Here is a 21,420-nt window from a genome sequence, read left to right on the forward strand (position 1 = left end):
CTTATTTTAAGCTACATAGACTATGTAGCAAACATAACAACAACAACAATATAATAATAATAATAATAATAATAATAATAATAATAATAATAATAATAATAATAATAATAATAATAATAATAATAATAATAATAATAATAATAATAATAATAATAATAATAATACTTAGGGAACACAGTACGCTTTACTGTGGTTGATTAATTTACCCAATGATGTATGAAGCAATAAAATCAGGACAACCCTAAACAATTTCAGCATTAAACAAACTTATCAGTGAACTAATACACAGAACAGAATAAACTGATAAAAGAAGAGCTTTTACATTCATTCACCCAATAACCAAAGTAAGACCTTCCATGCAAGGGCCACAACCCACAACATGCAACATAGGGTCTGTGTGTTCCTCAGGGACACTGGGATGATGATGGGCATCAAACTAAGGACCCCTTGGGTGGTGGGCAGCCACCGTTAGTATTATATTGATAGGACAGTTAAAAACTAACAACTTTTTTATTCACAGGTTCTTTCTTTGCATTTCGACAACCTCAACCTCTATGCTACTGGTATGTACAGTATGTATGTATAGGGTTTCGTTTTACTGCTTCTAGATACAATGAGGAGCTGCTTATTATGACCAATGTACATTTATCTGTAAGCGGGTTAGGAGCTCCTTACTGAGGAAGCTGGGTTTACTGCAGATTTTAGATACACCCATCACTGCAGCTGTTATCTAAAATCAGATCCTCAGCACTATCATCCAAACTGAAACTGCAGCAGGACCCTGTCAAATGTACCTTGCTGTATGGCTCAGAGTGTTGTCAGATGACAACAAGGCACTCAAAAAAAAGTTGCTGATAACAAATGTCTGTGCAGCAGCATGAAGATTTTCTGGACACTAACCTTTTCAAATAAACAGGTAGTGGAACAAACAGGACAGGACTGTATGGATGTCATGATAACAAGGAGTGGGTGGAGTTTGAGCAGTGCTGTTCTGTAGCATCGACAAGGTGACATGTTGAAGGCCGTTAGATAGATCCCAGAGAGAAGCCACGAAGGAAGGCGCCCAGAAACATTGTTGCAGACAGACAGCGAAGGCAGAGCCGAAGACAACGGAGCGAAGAGTGAAGCAGCACAGAGGCCTCGTCTCTCCTCCAGTCTCCCACGACACAAGCAAGGATTCCTATAAATGATTGAAAAATCTAACAAAATTTGTTTGAGACAAACAAATTTGAAGAGATTAAGCATTATGTAAAACCGCACCTACAGTCTTCTCATTACTCTACACAATGTTAACACGTTCTTTTTGCTCAGGCTTTGTGCAGAGCTCGGATAAATAAACCGGGAACTCTCTGCATCATACATTTTCATAAGCAGTTGAAGTGCAGGGCACATTTTGTTTTTCGAATAGTTGACAGTTGCAAAGTGCACACATATTGACAGTGATTAGAATCTGTAAGGGCTCACTGGCGATGAATATTCAAGAGCACCTGTCTGAAGCTAAACCCGCAGTTCAGCGCCGCCTGGTTGAAGCGCTCAGCTGGAGTCTCAAAGACAGAGTCCAGCTGAACCTAATAAAATACAAAACAATCATCTATTAGCTTCCTATCACCGCTATTAGCGTGAATACATACCTATTACCCATATTTAGCATTATTTGGCTGTTCTCTAAATCTGTTTATTGCTCAGGTGCCTTATCTCCTGAATTGGTATTTATAGCACCTTGTTTGTGGTTCTGCCTGTTCGATAGCTGTTGCAGAAAAGTCAAAACACATTTTCTAGGCTGCAGTGTTTACTTATATTTTCTACTTGGAGCATGTGTTAAACGCATAAATATGTGTTAGTGTATTTAAAAGCCTTGTTTTTCTCACACTTCCATCGTTGCAGCCGCAATTTGGAAAAAAGCTTTGTCTCATACACAAAGCAGTGGGTGAAGGAACCAGTGCGGAGGAACTGGACCGGCCTGCTCAGAGCCCTGACCTCAGCCATCGTCCAGCCTACTAGACCTCAATAAGGCTCTGGTGAGTCCAAATTTACAGCCTGGTTCCGACTTCCAGAAGAGTGTTGTGATCTGGGTTTGGTTGGTGAACACATCAGCAACATGTGGTATAAACATCTGACGTCTGCGAAGCAAAGACGGAAGCCAAACGTTTGCTATTCCCGACACTAATCCGTCTCCGTTCCACTGACACGCCCTCCTGCTGTGCCTCTATTTCACCTCTGGCGCAGTGGAAGGTTTTCAGTGAGTCACCAAAACCTGAGCCCAGGAGACAAAAACAAAAACAGCAACCTCACTGGTGAAAACCCAGCTGTAGCTCAGGGAAGCAGATCCTCGGCTCCCACAGGCAGAAATATCATCTTGTCTTTGGGCCAAATGGCAAAAGCAGAGCCTGCCTAAATACTATAAGCCTGAGATACAATGAGGTCGTCTATCATTACGTGAGTTTAATTTTATTTTAGTTGACTCATGTACAGTGATATAACTCAGTAAATATAGATCCATGTTTTGGATGGCTGCCTGACAAAGCCAGCTGGTTCAGTTAAAGTGTGTAATGCTCTCTCTGGCACAGAAAGTGAAATAGGTGGGTGGGCAACGCTGAAGCAGTTTCAGGGTCTGGAACTGATATCATTGTTTGTGCTTTTTAAATGTTGACAATATTTGACAAACAGCATCAACGTAAAGCAGCAGCAGCCGCACGACGCCATCAATTACCACAAATATTCAATTTACCAAAGCTGCTGTATAACAATTCGACCACAATCTGAGCGCTTTAAACTGCTGAGTGCATCCGTACGCAGCAGCAAAATAAACAGCACTTACACAGCATTGCCTATAAATCAGATTATTATGGCATGTCTTTTTTTTGCTTTTGCAATTTAGCTTTTAACCACGAACATCCGCCAAAATGCAATATTTTGTATGAAGTGAACGCTGCTATAGATAGGAACTGTAACCCTGCCATTCTGTAACTATGGAAACAATAATGAGGTCACTGTGCTATTTTAGCTGGGTTTACTCGGAGATCATTACTGACATCAGCACACTTTCAGCCGAAGTTTGTGGAAGTTCACTAAGACAGAGCCCCGATGGAAGCGGAGGGAAGTTGTCACACACCAAGTCGCGCTAAGCGCTGACGCTGTCGGCTATAACCTTGAGTGATCTCGCATGGAGCTCATTAGTCACTGCAAACAGTTCAATCTTATTATCAGCTGTGTCAAAATTAGAGAAGAAGTCAAAATAGGCTTTTTTTTTATTCACAGTAATTATATTTTGTTTGGCCTTCAATCTTTGGAGAAATTCTTCATTTCCAACGCGAATTCCTTCCAGAAATTAACATTTATTCAGTCAAAGACAAGCTGTGAAAGGTTTGCTTCACAGAACATATCTAAAGATGCATTTTAATAAAAACACTTCCTATCTCCAACTAACTGGACTGCTTGTGTTGGGACTGAGTCTAAATTGGAATAAATTCCTGCTGCAGCTTCTCACATTCACAGTGGGGAGCTCGGTATCATTTCAGCACGCTATGATAGTGCCCCCATCAATTAAACATCTCCACTTAATCAATATCTTAATTAAAGGGACACACTGAGCCAGGAGGAAAAGAACTAACATTATGTTTCAAATTACATCTAAAACAAGCCTTATTTACAGCCTTCTTTCAGACAGAGGGGGAGAGATGATCAAAATACAATGTCAAATACAATCCTATTTTGAACTGAATTATCTTGCAACGACAATTTATTATAATATCTCACATATTTCATGAGAAATAATGTGGGTGATTGTTTTTCACATGCTGGACAAACATGATTTTGCTCCAGGAGGATTTCCTTTCTAATATTGCTGCAGTTTAGGGGACTTTAAAAAGTGCTTATTATGTATATTACTGTTTTGCAAAGTGGTGTCAGAACAGCAAAATGTCAGATAATATAGCTGTGTGAAGTTCACACCTGTGCTGTATTGAATGTGATTAATATTACTAAGGCCAAACTGGTACGGTGAGATCACAATGTTTAAGGTAACATGACAAACAAAGTGTCCAAGTGTCAGGAAGCCAGATGATTTCGAATAAACCCAAATTAAAACACACACAACTAAGCTACAAACTAAATTTAATGATAGTAAATAAATCGGGTACATTAATGCAGAAAAGTTTTTCTGCCAAAATAGACAGTTTCCTAAAAGACATAATTGCATGTTTGTCTGGATGGTTGGATTAATAACAGCAAACAGCATTATAACACGTTAAGATCCTGACGTTTAATTATGCTGTGTTATGATTATTTACTATTCTATATTCATGTAAGTAATAAATTCATGCAACATCATGCATTTATTTACCTAAAACAAAAAAATAAACAAAAGGTAAATCACAGCCCACGATTTCCAGTTTGTAACATGCACCAACTCTAACTGTGCTCATTCTCTGAGCATCTGAGTGAATGTTGTCCCCCCATGTCTCAGCTCTGTCCTTAACCATTTGTACTCTGGTAATGACTCCAACGTGCTGTGTTCACTAGATCGAAAAGGAAGAGGAGATGGGGGAGAGGTAAGAGAGGAGGCTTATCATACAGTTAAGCTGCAGCTGCAGTTTCCATAACAACTACCTGCAAAAAGCCTGCTCCCTCGACCATCATTAGAATAACATTTTTACTCGTCAAGTAAGCATTAGCGGAATCTACATGAGCAACGAGATGGGAGCAACACAAAAAAATTGTCTGTTTGTTGGAGGTGTCTTTTGACAGCTGTAACAGGGATTTTTTTTTTTCGCCAGGAAGGAATCAAATGGTGTAATTACCCAACGAAGTGTAAGCCATGTAGTTTCTCATGAAAATGTACACATCATGTGAGAGACTTCAAGAGGCCTGTTGTGCTGGAGTTTAGCATAGCAAATGAGTTAAACCCACCGAAATGCACAGAAATACAAAAACATCCCGTGCATAGCTTAGGGCTTAAGAGGCAGGTCCTTGATCATAACCTCTCCTTTTTTCTCCCAGCAGGAACTCCGGCGACCGGCTCAAGGTGAAACGCGTCTTCCCCGCTCAGGCATCCCTCTGATCACGCAGTACAACATCAAGTTGAAAAGAGGATAATCAGGAGTTTAACGAAAAAGTAAAGAGAACGTGAGCACATTAAGTGGTGGCTAGTCCGGAGTATCATTTCAAATCAGCGCTGATGGCTTCATCGCTGCCAGGCTGTACGGGCTGTAACCTTGAGCAAGCACTGGTGGGGCCCTGGTGACCAGGGAGGGGATGGGGAGAGGGATTGGCTCTTTTTGCATTCGCATTCTGCTCAGCAGGCACCCGGGGGCTATAACCCTGAGAATCCGTATTAGGTGAGCCAAAGTCACCATTAATATAGAGCACTGGGCCATACTATAACCTTACACTTCACATCTCTGGGGTGTCCTGAACTGAGAAAAAATGGTACTTTCGAACAATCACTTGGGAGGACTTTCAAAAGTGACCTCTTACCAAAGTCAATCCATTTGCTTTTCTCTTTTTTTATTCATTTTTATCTGTGTTTGCTGTTCCTGCTCAATCTCTCCATCTCTCCCTGGCTCCGCGCAGCAGCTCCAGCACCGTGCTCCTTGGCTGGTCACGTTAGAGGGGCTGTTCCTCCTTCGCTGGATGCAATTACAGATTACGGTTAAAACACAGGTTGAGGCCATGCTGCTACCACGATTCCAACTGCTTCTGTCTCCACCAAGAGCACAGCAGTGTGCGGACCACTAAGAGTAACAAGTGCTGAGTGGAAGACTTAAAATGTATGTAACTTAAAAATGTCAAAAGCAAAAAATCTTAAGAGATCATCAGTTATAACTGTTTGCATACAGAGCACAGCCCTTCAACATTTCTGTGTGGATAGATTTACTGGGCTCTTTTTAGATGTGTTGCTTAGCATATGCAACGATTAATAATATTTGTTATGTAAATAAATATATTTGCAAGGGGTGTTTGTCTCAGTGTGGCTAAATAAAAGCTGATGATTCTGAGCTCATTAATAAACTGACTGTAGACAAAACTATTGACACACACAAATGTAAGTTTCCCAGCGGTTCAGTGAATCTGGCCATTTCAGGTAGTGGCAGAAATAAAAGTGTTTGAAAAGTTGAAACTAGACGGTCTGAAGTTGAGGGTGTCTGGTGCCCTGATCCGATCTTAAGTTCAATTTGATTCCGTCTTGCTGTCACTGCTTTAATTGAGCAGCCTGTTGGGGAGTTAGTAATTCATTTCGGAAAAGGGCAGTGTGAAAACCATCCGATGGCTAAATATAGTGCGCCGCCAGTGATTCGTGAAATCTAGAAACCAGTTTCACCTTTGAACTGTGACTTTGGTGGAATGGGTACCTTTTGCCAGGTGACCCGTCTGAATCCCCACGCCAGCTGGGTGATGCGTCTGGGGAGAGGGTTAAAGCTGTGTCTTCCAAACCTTTAGTTTCTACTGTCACGATGCCCTCGAGCAAGGCAACCGCTCTAGCGTCAGAGCACACAGGGTTGGCTCTTTGAAAAAATCTCTCTCGTTTTTTTCTGCTTCTTCTCAAAATTGTATTTTGAAGAAAGCTCGGATGGGGAATAAGACTGCAAACTGTCTTGAGCTGGGGTCAAAGAATGCGACTCATCTGCCAGAACAGGGGGAGCAGATTAAACTCTCTCCTTCCTCGACACAACCGCTGTACAGCCACCACATGCCCTGCGGATTTGGGGTGGGGATGGTGCAGGGGCTGGAGGTGCCGGTGGGGGTGGGGGTTGATTATAATGATTGGCACCTGTGAAAGAGGGCTTGGGCAAGTGCACGGACCATATCAAAGAGGATCAGCTAGGGCACAGTGTGACCTGACTGTTATTAGGTGCCAAAATGAAATGGCCGCTCTATAGCCCTTCAAGAAATCATTTAACCTGTCACAGCCGAAATACACGCATGCATGCACACGCTCACTCTGATAAAGTCAGACAAATACACACACGTTCTGAAATACAGATTAGAAATTGACTATAAGATGAAAGTGTGTTGAGAAATCAGTTGTGGGCCTAAAATGTTGTGTCAGTGTGGATCACGTTAGAAGATGGCAAAAGGTGAAAAATGTCTAAATGGTAAAATAACATTTACTTCAGAGGCTGTGAAACAAAAAGCGGCCTTGTGTGGTTTGTAGTACGAATATACAAACAAGTATATTTTTCTACAAAGGTGCCCTTCTACAAGAACAGGTGTGCTGTCAAGCATCACAGCAGAAATGTTCAAACCAAAATATTTGTAATAATCTTAGCTCAAGATATTGTTATTTTCAACTGCATTACAAAGCTTTCATTCATTTGCCTAGTTGTCATGGAGACAAAGAACTACATAAAATGGGTACTGGTCACTAATAGACAAAACAACATTTGAATGCTTGTAATTAACTACGAAGGCTATATATAACACTGCTGAAATCATGAAACATACAATGTAATGAAAATGGCTCCAAGGGAGAAAGGTAGAAAAGGTCAAGGCTTAAAAAAAATCCAGTCTGTTGTGCCACTGATTCTAAAGCCTCCTTCAGACAAGCACCCTCACTCGTGCCTGCATTAGTACCCTGGTCATTCTTCAGTGAAGTTGCAACGGCAATCTCACTAGGTCACACTTAGCGACATTTACGTATTACTTTCAACAAGCCACAAGTCTCAACTGCATGAGTTTGTATTAAGAGCGGATCACGCTAACGTAGCGGTGCGGTGTAGCATAGTGGCCCCACCAATCACAAGACTGGACGAAATAATTCAGGAGCTTAGTTGATTAAATATCCTCATTGATGTTCAGTATCTGTTCAGAAAATGTCTACGCGAGAAATCAGATCTGTGAGCTTGGTCTAAACCTTGGCTCCCTCGTCTGCGTCAAGGAGAAGCAAAATAGAGGCGTATGGAGGCGAGGAACACCAAACATCTAAGCGTATTTGCAGAGTAAAGCTGCATTAGGTGGGGCGCTTATTAAGTACGTGTTGCATCGTTCTCCTTTAACCCTGAGTAGTCTGTTCAGAGATCAGCCGTAAAAACACAACGAAAGGCAAATATTTTCAGATTTCTCTTCAAATAAACAAAGCTTTGAGGAGGCGTTGGAGCCACTTTCCGTGTTCACTTCTCTTAGAATAGAATTGGAGCCAGTTCAGTCGATCCGCGCCAACATATTTCTTTGCATTCTCTAGTCTGGGAACTGGAAGCCTGGACTTGCTTCCCGTGTTCAGTTTGTTCATAACAAATATTTCTTGTCACTTAGCAGTAGCCCCACACTCCCAGCGCAGCCTCTGCTCATCAGCCATGTCTCTGTTGCCGTTTCCTCATTTGTTGTGTGTCCACACTGGCCGAGTGCGCTGTCCCCCTGAGGGACTGCTTCACTCATGATTCCCACCGTCGTGTCTCGGCAGTCCTCTGCCCTTTGCACAAACATATCGATCATTTCCACCTCTTCTCCCTTGTCACCTTTTCTGTCCCGGGCTAAAAATACATTTTCACAACCAATCCATGTCGTCAATGACCACCCTGGATCCTCTCTCCTTCATCCTTTGACCTCCCTCCTCCGGCTGTAATCCTCTTCATATTTCGATCTCAAATCTTACTTTCATCGAAAACTTTCTGGTGACCTCGTGCATTCGCTGACTTCACAATAACATCGCCGTTACTCCGAGGTCAGCGAATCTCATCTGTGTTTGAAGACAGGCTTAGCATTTTTTACACAAGATTCTAATACATTTTCAATTAATAGGCTGCTTTAATAACACAATGTTTAATAAAAACTACGACAGCCCCCTGATCTCTATGTAACCAGGCATCTTACAGGGGTTAATTAAAGGAAATTGCTGGTCAAAGAAGCTGCATGAGTTTGATTTACGATACACGGCTCATAATATGACCTGATCAAAGTAAAGCCCATTGTCATGGTTTAATTATATAAGAAGGCTAAGTCAAGTCTTCTGTCCAAAAAGCATGTCTTGACTCTGACCTCGTTTACCCCCGCTGATGTAATCTCACCTGTGATCCTCTTATCTCTTTGACAAGTCTGACAATAACAAGCGCGAAGGTCACCGCAAAGACACTGCTTAACTCTTGAAATAAAAAGTTCTTGGTCCAGTGGTCTTGTCCAAATCGGTGGACCGCGCGTATACCCTTTGCAGTAAAGGAAAGATCTATCTTTTTGGGAAGGTCACTGCGCCAAGGCCTCAGCTGAAGTATCAAGACGGAGCAGAGGCAGGGTCGCCTGATAGCTAGCGCCGCCTGTTATGGATACTTTACCCTGGATGAATGGCCAACGGAGAAAGCGTCCCACAGACAAACTATTTAAACAGGTGTGTGTTCAGAAATACATAGATTGGAGGTGCTGAGTGTTCAGGTGCTCTCAACACATAGATACTGCTGACAACTGTTAATGTGCAGTATAGTTTTAATGAGTAGAAGCAACATAGGGTAATAATTAAAATGATCCGTTAGAATTTTGTTCAGTCCATATATTTTTAGAGCAGAACTTACTTTGCTGACACAAGATGACTTTAAAAAAAAGGGGAAAAACGTAGAGTAAAGAATTTGACAACATATTAAATCTGATCGTGCTGTAACGAAAAGCGGGCAGTGATAATAATAAGTTCTGATGGTGCCCTCTTATGGCCCATCGATTTCCAATAGCTGAGATCATATAAAGCTGGGGGGGTAATTACACTGTGCAAGCAGAGGTCGTCCTGAGCAAATATCATTATCATCAGATTAGAATGAAAAGCTGGCGTGGGTCGAGCACACAAGGGTGAAGGAGACCTAGAGGAGACGCTCCTCGGCACACATCCCTGACCCTTCATATGTCTCAATGTCCCCACCCGGCTCCCACCACCACAGGTCACACCTGCATCACAGACACAAACAAGAGGAAGGAGGGCACGGCCATTTATCAGTAGGAGGCCAGGCGTATGATGAGAATGATACCTGGGAGTAGCAAACAAGGCAACAAGGCGTGTATGCTCAGAGCTGACACCAGCACCGTGATGTAGAGTTTGGATCATGGGATGTTACTGTGAATTGGAATGATAAAACAATTTCTTCTAGTATTATTCTTTTAGATGCCAAAAAGAAAAAATATTAAAACATCAGACACATCTTCCTTTCACTCTCTCATGTCTTTTACACTATAAACGAAGTGTGGAGAAGTTGGACGATAGGTGGATGATTAGGTGGGAGGGGAGTCCCACCAGGCTCGCCTCACCCATCTCCCCCAGCCCAAGCCCTCCTCCCCCACCGGTATGCAAATGCGGAAACGCGGGGTAGCCCGGCGAGAGGTTGCCAGTGCCACTCTGAGCAGCCTCTGACGTCTCTATCTGCGCCGCTCAGTGTGGGAGCTGGCCTAGGCCACCTGCATTAGCATAAACAAGGCGTGCTGCTGGGGTCCGCCTGTCAGGGGCTGTCACCAACGAGGACAGAGGAGAGACTCCTCTGCATTAACCTCTAAGCTTATCTCCCACTCTGTGCGCCCCACAAAAAAGTGGGGATTAGTGCTCAGTCAGGAATTGCTTTTGGGTCCTTGTCATACCTGCATGATTATTAAACCTCCTCTCCTATGCTCAGACAATTATTCTCATCTCCCTCTTCCACTATCCCAAAGAAAGGGAATCCCTGTGCCAACACATTATATATTCACTTCTTTTATTTTGGTAGCACCTTTAGTGGGAAGTTTTCACTGCAGTGATTTCTGCACAAGCTAATGATATTTCTTGGACAATTCTGAGAATAGTTATGATGATGCACACATTTTGGACCATGACCAGAACTGGATCCTACCCCTGGCCGGCCCGGTGCTGATCACCTGGCTCAGGCATGTTGAGCCAATCAGAAGCGAATGCAAGGAGGGCTTTGGTTCCTCCAGGTTAGCTACTCCACTCAGACATCAGGCCACAGACCTGCTTCAAACGTAGACTGATTCTGAAGATGAGAGGATTAAAGGGATCGATGGAAGCAGTGACTGTACTGTGGGTGATGTTTGAAGGTGCGGTGATGTCACCAAAAAAAAAAAAAAAAACGACGTGAGGTAAACATGTTCTGACGTCCCAGGCTTCAGAGGCAGCATATGATATGAGCAGAGGCTACGCTCCTCATCTGTATCTGTACAGCCACACGGTTCCCAGCCGACAAAACAAAGCAGCCCTTTTACAGTACGACTATAACATTCAGAAAGGCTAATCCATATCTCCAGACCTCAGGCCTAATCAAACAGACGCAATGTGAGGAAGTAGTCAATAGCTGCTTAATTACTAGCAAGAATAATGACAATAACAATCACGTTTCTTTCCGACTGACAAAATTAAAGAAGGCTTAAAAGGCAAACCGAGGGAGAGCTGCCTCCAAGCAAGGCAGCAATTATGGCACAAGCTGAGGAGGCAGCTCATGGCAAAGGCATGAGACGAGCTGCAAACACTGTCTCAGCCTTGTCTTCCATCTAACACCTTGTCCTCTTTTCAGGCATCAGTATCATCAATTGGTGTCATCCGCTGACAGCACGGGGCTTCATTATATCTGTCCTGCCCATCGGTGGTGAGAACACCGTGTTGTTCAACCAGCTTTCTCCGGCACGTCGCTGGCGGCTGCCATGTTTAATGACCCTCCTCCTCCTGTATCCAGCACTCAGTAGGCGCAGCGTGAGATGTGGGGAAACACTCAATTTCTGTAATGGCTTGAAATGGAGTAAATATCACTCGCCCCCCTGCATTTGTTACTCATTCAAGCCCCGTTATCACTTGCTGCCTAATTTCCTGGTGCACTGACAAAGGCAGAGGGCGTTTCCATGGAGAGGGAACCCTTGCGGTTTTCGTGCTTCTCTCGACTTGGCACTCTGTTCATTTCACAGCAATTATCCTGAGTCATTCCACACATTCTGCCACAGAAACTCAAGGGAAGGACCTTTCAGCTAATTGCTTTCAAATGGAAATAAAAAATAATCACATGGCTACTTTGTCAAAATGACTCCTGTTATGCAGCATTTGGTGTGGGAAATTGATGTGGGATTCCTTTTAACGTCCCATTTACAACACCTCCCGCTCGATTTCCAGAAGAAAATCTTTCTTTAGATGCATTAGGGATGAAGTCCTGACATTGCACGTGCTTGAGTCTTCATCATCAAAAGAGTTACTTTGTTTTTGATCCCAACATTCCATCCCAACACTAATAATAGTGTGTAAATGTTTCTTGCAGTGTCCCTGTCACTGCTACTACACTTAAACCATTGGATCCACTCTACAACAATGTCCCAATAATAGATATGAACCTTATTATTGGACTATTTACAGTATCTCTGTGCCGGCAAGCATCACTAATGATGTCCGTGGCTACTTTAATTAGTCAGATGTGGAGCCTGTGCCTGTCTGAGGACCTTTTTGATTCATGCAAAGCAGTGTTACCCCCTACGCCCCCTAAACCTGGTCCAATGGAGCTGATTATATGATATTATTTATTGAGCAGCACACTGGCATGGAGCTGCGATTACAAACAGCGGCTGTGTGTGAGTGACGGCCAATATCAAAGTATATTAAAACAGGTATAAAGGGCCGCTTGGATGACCCCCACCACCCAGCGATCCACCCAGACAGCGGCCCTGTCTCATGAGGCGGCGAGCGCTGGTAGCCGTTTACGTTTAGGCAACATCACGCATCACTTGGTGGATTTCATGACTTCACATAGACATGGTTACTGGGTTCTTCTAAAACTACATAATTACAGTTCAACTAACTGAACGCATTACCACAATATTTATTTTATCTTTTTAAAAAGGTTTATCCCTCTTTTCCCTCCTTCTAAACAACGTGCATTCATTCTCTAGGTTTTCTAATTAGCTCCGCACATAAATCTGCATTATGGCAGAACTATCCAGCAAAAACTGAGGCATTTGACAGCAGATTTTTTTCCATGTCAATACATATCAACCGTTGCATTATCAGCGGCAGCAGGTTATTATTTCAGGTTTAGTGAGGCTCATTTTTTCATGTTTGAAGGAAGGCTGGGAGGCAGAGTGGTGCTGATGTGTTGACGTATGGTGGGAGGCAGGAAGAGGCAGCTGCTGTTCATCTCCATGAGAGGAAGGCCACTCAGAGGATGAGTGGAGAGGGGCCTTTCAGAAGATCTGACTCAGAGCGAGTGGGGAGGCATCAGGATATTATTAGGGAGGTGTGCCTGCTACCGTGCTATTATAGCAAAAATAAATGGCGCTGCTGCTTTAGACTGAAAATACACCTGCCCCGTGTTGTTTCATAACATACTGCAGCCAAGTTGTAAAAGAAGTCGGATTGTTTTACCCTATATGCTGATCAGATGATGGGCCTAATGACACATTTGACTAAGGCAATGGAGATAAAAGGAACATCGAGCTGATCTTTGTTTGACATTCACTGCAGTTTGTACTCTTATCTCCTTGTCTTCAGGTATTTTAATATCCTAAAACAGTTACAATATACACTAATACGGCAGCTCTGCTTGTTCATTCTCTTGAATTCCTCGGCTGACTGAGGCCCTACACACTGTATTATCTCAAGTGAAGCAGCCACACTGCACTTAATCTCTAGTTTAAATTCACTTAAATAAATGATTGAAAGTATAGAGCTGGAACGGAAATGTCACTGATGAGCTCCTTTTTGAAGCTTTGTGTTAAACATAAAGGCAGGAACGAAAATGTTAATGAATTGTCTGAGGAGTATAAGATCAGAGGAGCCAAACGAATTTCATATCACACCTAAAGACCTGGCATTTAATTAAAGTGGCCTGAAAAATGGCTGCCTGGTTGGCTGACAACAGTTTCTTCTTGAAACAAATTAAAGAAATCAATTACTGCCATGTGAGAGTGTAATGCCAGCGCGCTGGAGCCCCCACAGCGCCACAATGAGACACGGGCCAAAGGGAGAGGAGCGAGGAGGAGGGTGCCTCCACCGTGCCACATCTGACTGGCTCAGCTACAGAGTTTATCACATCAACCTGTTACAGGCAACGGAGCCTAAAACGGCCCACGCGCTGGAATGGAGCTGCGAATCAGGCAGGCAGCCTCCACAAGCCTGAGCCTCCTCCACTCTGCTCCCAGCTCTTACTCATTCTTGCACCTTCATGCATTGGATTCAGTTTTGACATATTTATCATTTGCATCTGTTCATCTGTGTTAATAAAAATCCAGCAGATGAAATGGAGACATGTAACATAAATGATTTTCATGTACAGCTATTATGGATTACTCATTATTGTTTGATGACGAGAACTAGATTTCCTATTCCTTGTTTTGGATCTCTCAGATGCTATAAAATTCTCCATGACATTTGCAGCATTTGGCTGAATCAGAGTATAGTACAGACCTATGCACCTCAGAACTCCTCCTGCTTCTTAAATCAACAGTCAGTTCATCAAATAACACGGCTGACACGGCTCCACTGGCAGCTATCCATGCTCACGCCATAACACTGCCTGCACCGTGTTTGATGAATGATGTGGGGGCTTTAGATCATGAGCAGTCCTTTACCATATTTTTCAACTCCCATCATTCTGGTACGAGTTCATCTTGGTTTTATTAGTTCCCAGAATCTTCCCCTAGAACTGGGTTCTTTATGTATTTCCAGGATTCTGAATGAATCGGTTCTTTCTCACCAGGGACACAAGTTTGCAGCCATTCACTTTAGTCGTTTGTGGCGTTCTAAGTCTTTTGCTGTGGATTAGCCAGTTACTGTAATGTTCCAGATTGTTTTCTTGGCCACACTTGGTTGTTTTATTTTTGTTTTTCACACTAATGAACACTACCTTCACTTGCATATTTGTTTGGACGTCGTGTTGCTAGTTACAGGACAGCTACTGAATGCAAATGTAGGCTGCAGCACACCTGACGATGAGTAAGTAATAAATATTACTCATTTGTCAACCCCATAAAGGACATTTGTACTCAAAACTTGTGGATTGGATTTCATTTTTTTTTTGCTATTTTGCTAAAGAAGCAGCATCTACAGTATCAATGGAAAACTACGCAATCAGAGCAATCAGTTGTAGATTATTCAAAAACAGACATGCACAAAAATCTAAGGAGCTTTTACCACAGCCATTGTTCTTACAGCTACTGTATACTTTAGGTCAGAGAATCTGTAAAACAGCAGCTCATGTTGGCTGATCCCAGCATCCAGTGGTTAGACAGTCACCCAAAGACGATTACACACGAACCAGCAAATGATTCAAAGACAGCAAAGTCAACTCAGTTCAATCCCACAGATCTCAAGCTATGATCAACAGGTGTCAGCACTCACAGTTGATGGGGCTTTGAATCTGTATGTGTGTCTATCACCAGGGGGTCTAAGACAGGCATGTGAGCATCAGAACTGGACCATGAACCCATAAAGGAAGGTGGCTTGGCCTAATTTATGACAGATTCATTTACATCTCTTTACCTAGACAGGGGGTGACTTCTTAAGATACAAGATAAAATGCCATAATTCATAACTATACAACAATTTTCCAGTGTTGTACCATTCAATGTAAACTAAAATTAATATTTATTTAGTGACTTATGTTTAGTGTACTGCATGTTTGTACAGTATGTATGTATGTACGTATGTATGAGAGAAAACAGAGCACATCTGCTGTACTAATCAAGCCAGAAACTTTATTCCTGGACTCATCATGTATAGATAATAATAAGCCACTCATGCATAAAAACTTTTCTTGCTCACTATTCAAAACACATCGATCCCGCCTCACTGGCTTGCACTTGATGGTCTGCTTTCAGTCGCAGCAGGAAAAGGAGCAGTTTGCCATACAACTGACAGCTCAAACAGAATACTGACGTAGGAACACTCAAAAGGGGATGTTTACATATTTATGTTTACATATATACAGGCCCTATAATATCTTTGACATGTTTTGCTGTTTAAATCATATAGTAGCCTGTGATACCATGTTCTATTTGTGCATGTACGTGCTCCCACTCCAATAAATATAGTATTCTTAGGTTTCAGCCTGGTGAAGATGTTCTGTAGTGTTTTCCTGTGGGCAGCAGGGAGTGCTAAAGACAAAAAAAAAACTTTACTTTTCTTCTTCAGGAAAATGTCAGAACCCCAGTGGAAATCCTGCGCAGGATTGAGAGGGTCAGATAAAGTTTGCTTGCCCCTTAAGTTCAGAGTGAGCGTGTTTGATAGAGTTCTTATAGTGGAGATCTGAGACTCACACCAGTCTCAGCAGTCCAAAACACTCAGAATCTTGCTGACTGGGAAAGAGGTGCACATATGGAGTTAATATGAGAAAGCTAATGAATATGAATGAGGTAAATGAAAGCTGTTGAATGTTATCCCTTATCTCCATAAAGATTAGACAATTCCCTTGAACTTTTGCCAAGGACATATACAGTACAATAAAGAGCAAAATTGAAGCGTTAGCTGGTCTGGAGACTTGATGGACGTTGATCACAATGATACAGGGATACATAAATGTCTGAATGAGAAAGCTGATTGTTAATAGTTTGTCTGCCATCATGGCCCTAGCAAAAATAAAATAAAAAAATCAGTGCAAATTGTAAAAGATCTTTTAACAATAGCCTGGGGCTTATATACACACATAGATTTATTAAACTGAATATGTCTATTAGGATCCTTTCTTCCTGAGAGACTACTGCTACGTGGCAAAGAGATATATGCTCTAATTTTCCTCTTCATTTTCCTGGTGTCAGATCAATCATGAAGCACCCCAACTCAAGGTGAAAGCCATCAAAATGTCATTTCCCCCATTGTCAGTGATTCACAGGAAAACTGACACACAGACAAGCAGGCAGACAAACAAAGAACAGCATCAACAAGCAAGTGAGGGGAGGAACAAGCAGCCACGATGCCCGGAGAGATTAATCAGCTTTACTGCCAGTGTTCCGGAGCAAAACGAGGGGAAAATTCAACGTGAACGCCAGTTCCAGCCGTAAAATCAGCTCATAAACATCATTAAGCAGCACGCAGAAAAGTGCTGAGATAAAGTCTGTCCAATCTAAGAGATAAGATAAGTTGGTGAAACTTTGCTCAGAAGCTGTTGCCTTTAGACATGGGAGGTGAGGCGTCAGGAGGTGGATCCGCTCGTAAATGTGAGCGTCAGTTGGAGGGTAGAGTCAGTAAGGATCTGTGAAGTGGCTGTGTTCACCATGATGTGGACGGCGAGTCTCTGCCTCCTCGGGGTCTCATCCATCCTCAGTGCTCCAGTTAATAAACAAAGACAGAAGCTGCTGCTCATCTCCTTCGACGGGTTCCGCTGGGATTACGACCGCGATGTGGACACACCAAACCTTGACAAAATGGCCAAGGATGGAGTCAAAGCCCTGTATGTCACACCTCCTTACCTCACCATCACCAGCCCCACACACTTCACCCTCTTGACAGGTAAAGCGCCTCACTTTCTACACCACTGTTTCCAGTTGACAGGGGATCTGCATATCATGACAGAAAGGGAAACGGCGCTGAATTTACTTTGCAAGGATTGAAAAAAGCCAAGGGAAAAGGGAATTAGTTTTAATTGAATGTCCCAGGGTCCAACAGCTTTTATAGCTGAGTAAGATGATTATGCTTGGATGACTGAGGAAAGAATTCTCTGCTCCCTTTCTTATTTTGACTCTCAAACCATCAGTGCCAGCTAAAAGAAATTTAACTTCCTTGAAATTAAATTCCTCTAATCTCCGAAGTTGGTCGTAAGACCTTGTCCATAAGCGTCATGCCACTCAGCCCGTTAAGTTGATAGAATTTTTAATGTGAATGTGTCAAGCTATGAATAATGAGTGCAAGCAGACTGACAGCGATTCTCTTCCGTAGGCCGCTACATCGAGAATCACGGGGTAATCCACAACATGTGGTTCAACACAACCACCAAAGCGAAGAAGCCGTACTATCAGACTCAGTTTGTGAATGAGTGGTGGGACAATGGCACTCTGCCTATCTGGATCACGGCGCAGAGACAGGTCTGTGCGGCCCAATTTCCATCTTATCACTGTAAGAGACTGTTTTGCTGTTTACAGCACTAGAAACCATTTCTTTTGACAAAACACCTCTGGAAGCCTGCTGAATGATTTCAGGTAGATCACTGCGGTTGTACTGCAAATCAGTTTGAAGGCAGAGATGGTAACTGCATGCAAATGACAGCTGATGTCGCTTTCGGAAAATTAATAAACATTCAGAAACTGTTGATTTGATTTGCATGTACAGTATGTTGACCTGTCACGTAAGATGAGCTCTTTGTGTGCTCGTAAGCAGTCAAGGACGCGTGTCATATTAATGTAAGCTCTCATTCCTACACTCACAGGGCCTGAAAGCTGGCTCTCTTCACTTTCCTGGCACCGCTTCCAGTTACCAGGGACAGGTTGCCATGGTACGGGAAGTAGAGCCATCGCTCTACAACTATAAGAATGAGACTCTTTGGAAAAAAAACACAGACAAGGTGATGGGATGGTTTAAGCACGAGGATCTGGACTTTGTGTCAATGTACTTTGGTGAACCAGATGGCACAGGTCACAAATATGGCCCAGACTCCCCAGAGCGAAAGAAGATGGTCGAGCAAGTTGACCGAGCAGTGGGCTACATTCGAGAGTCAGTTGAGCTACACAGTCTGACCGACCACCTGAACATCATCATCACGGCGGACCACGGTATGTCCACAGTGTACCGCAATGGTCTGGTGGAGGAGATCACCCTGAACAAGATCCCAGGCTTCTCCTTTTCGGACGTAGCGTTTCATCTACTGGATTACGGACCCTCTGGGATGCTGTTGCCAAAACCGGACAGGCTTGAGAAGGTTTACAGTGCCTTGAAAGGTGCCCATCCACACCTCCATGTGTACAAGAAGGAAGACATGCCAGAGCGCCTCCGCTTCGCCAAAAATGATCGCATCCTGCCCATCGTTTTATGGGCCGACCCTGGATATGTGATCAATGGGGTGCGTTGACCCTGCAGGCAACAAACTGTTCAGTGTTATTCATTAAGTATAACATACAAAGTCCATGGAGGAGAAACCTCTGCCCACTAAAGGGCTTGATTTTAGTTACCTTTGTCATTGTTGCTAAAGAGGATTAAAATACAGCAGCAGAATAAAGCAGTATAAATTAGGCTAGTACTTAGACTGCTTAATCAACAGTAAAGTTGATGGTAATCATGGGCATAAAGATATAAAAGGTAACATGCTTACATAATGCTGCAGATATAGCAGTAAGATAAATAATTACCACTCCACTCATTTTATACTGGAAATGTCCTCAAGCCCCGATAATTAGTTATAGATAAGTCATTAAAAAATTTAAAAAAAGCTTTTTGTAATTTTGAAATAGTGAAACTAGAGTCTGTTTAAACCAGAAACAATGGGTTAAATTCTAATCTTAGAACATTACAATTTTAATCAAGTGCATTTGCACGTCCTTGGGATAATCCAGGCCTGGCTGATGACATGCAGTGCTCTCGAATGCTTCATGAAGCTATTCATGCCAAAAAAACTCCAAATTAGCATTTTCATTTAGCCCTACACTCAGTCACTCCACTGTGTGGTTACTCTGCAGCTCAGTGTATCAGCCAGTTACGAGAACCATCGAGTCAAAGCTTAACATAAACAGTAAATGTTAAACTATCATACGATTTGTGGTAAACTGTCTTTTGAAATGTCTTATTTAAACTCTTAGCAACCAACTATAACTATTATTCTATTTTTAGCTCTCTCCGTATGTCAGTCACCTCTTTTTAATAACACATTCAGGCATTGTTGCATGCAGATGAAGGTACCTAGTGCAGGGACAGTACATAGTGACACTTTCATGTAAATATTTAGAAGTAGCAATAAAATAAGACTTTCAGAAATTGCAGACCTGGATTAGTCTCCTTTAGATACATTCTTTCAATGATAGCAACAACAAAGAGAAACCTGGCCTTAGATTAGAGTATGAAGGCAACACTTCCACTTGGCCAATACCACCCTCTGCTGACTCAATATGTAAGAGCAGGCCAAGCGGTGTGAAGATGTTAAAATCTAATGGAATCTAACAAACTGGATCATGCAGGCTGTGTGCTTCATCTCTCTTGTGCTTGCAGTACTTTCCAGTTCAATTCAACAAGGGGGAGCACGGCTATGACAACGACGACATGGACATGAAGCCTTTCTTCAGGGCAGTGGGTCCAGCATTTCACAAGAACCTAGAGGTTGGGCCTTTTGAGACTGTCAACGTCTACCCCTTGATGTGTCACATCCTGGGCATCCAGCCGGAGGTCAACGATGGCCACCTGAATGCCACCAAACACATGCTGATTACCAGCAATGCTTCTCAGGGTGAGCTTATATCAGACTAATGAGTATCTCCCTGTGGCTCTGAAAGTGTGTCACTCTAACACCTGCTCCTTCGTTACTAGGCCGCTCATCCATCATTTCTGACTTCACATTATATACAGTTCAGATGTAAAGCTATTGTAGATTTAGAGCAGAAAGCATCTGGTGTTAAATACTTAAACTATTGTGACTGCAATATTCTGTACTTTCCTTCCTGTAAAGTAATCTCATAGAATTGTTAATAATATTTTAACCCTATCTATGCTTTGAAGTAAAATGTGTTTTGGCTACCAAAGCTCAGTGGCAAGTATTATAGCTCTTGCAGGCCACAAAGTTCTGTACTTAGTTAATAGGTCACTGTGTAAAACAAATGCTTAAAATGTGTCTGCTTTTTGTCTCAGGTAAAAAAATTAATTTGGCAGAGAATGCCTTCATTGGGATCGCTGCCATAGCAGGATTTCTAGTGGTACAGTAGTATTCCTAGTGATGATGTCCCACAAAGTGCTCAAGAGCAAACGCAAGAAAAAAGGGTAAAGTACAGTCTAACACTTCTACAACAGTAAAATAGTTTATGATAATACCAATATTAAATGTCTTCTAATTGATAATTGATTACTGTGACATCTAACATATTTACTTATCTTCTTTTAGATCACAAGCATCAGAACATCTTCCAGAAAAAGAAATTACAAAACAAACTCCACTTTGATCATCACACAGAAATGTTAATTTATAAATGTTAATGTCAGCGTGACACTGAGACACCACCTTCTTGTGGACTGTCCTTTCTTACTGAATCTTGTTTCTTGAGAAAATACAATAAATAAGCAAACACACACCTTGTGTAAATCTGTTAGCAAAGGGAGAATGTTGTTTGTCAAAATTGTAAAAAAAACGAATAATATAAAACATTACTGGCAAAATGTTTGTGTCGAAATTGTAGCCTCTATATTTGATCACTACAACTGTTCCACTTGCTTGTTGTTTTATTGTTGAAAGAGAATTTTATTAGTTGTAAAAATGCAATGACCTATGATATATAGGCCATTGCATGCAAAATAAAATAGTAGTAAAAACGTTTGTTTACATGGTTTGGTCTTTATGTAGGTAAAAATGAAAGTGATTTCACGCC

General features: G+C 42.3%; 2 protein-coding genes across 7 annotated transcripts in view; one reads left to right on the plus strand and one right to left on the minus strand.

The window, feature by feature from the left end:
- Positions 1 to 21,420, minus strand: part of LOC114861132 (RNA binding protein fox-1 homolog 3-like) — a 379,746-nt gene that overhangs the window by 317,362 nt on the left and 40,964 nt on the right. The gene's annotated exons all lie outside the window — the stretch shown is intronic.
- LOC114861131 (ectonucleotide pyrophosphatase/phosphodiesterase family member 7-like) lies at positions 17,070 to 21,357 on the plus strand. Its single transcript, XM_029160158.3, has 6 exons — positions 17,070 to 17,374; positions 17,801 to 17,946; positions 18,288 to 18,917; positions 20,057 to 20,291; positions 20,690 to 20,818; positions 20,940 to 21,357. The coding sequence occupies exons 1-5, from the start codon at positions 17,140 to 17,142 to the stop codon at positions 20,761 to 20,763; spliced, it is 1,320 nt and encodes a 439-aa protein (XP_029015991.1). The 5' UTR covers positions 17,070 to 17,139; the 3' UTR covers positions 20,764 to 20,818; positions 20,940 to 21,357.

This window comes from Betta splendens, chromosome 8 (assembly GCF_900634795.4).
Source record: "Betta splendens chromosome 8, fBetSpl5.4, whole genome shotgun sequence".
Taxonomy (NCBI): domain Eukaryota; kingdom Metazoa; phylum Chordata; class Actinopteri; order Anabantiformes; family Osphronemidae; genus Betta; species Betta splendens.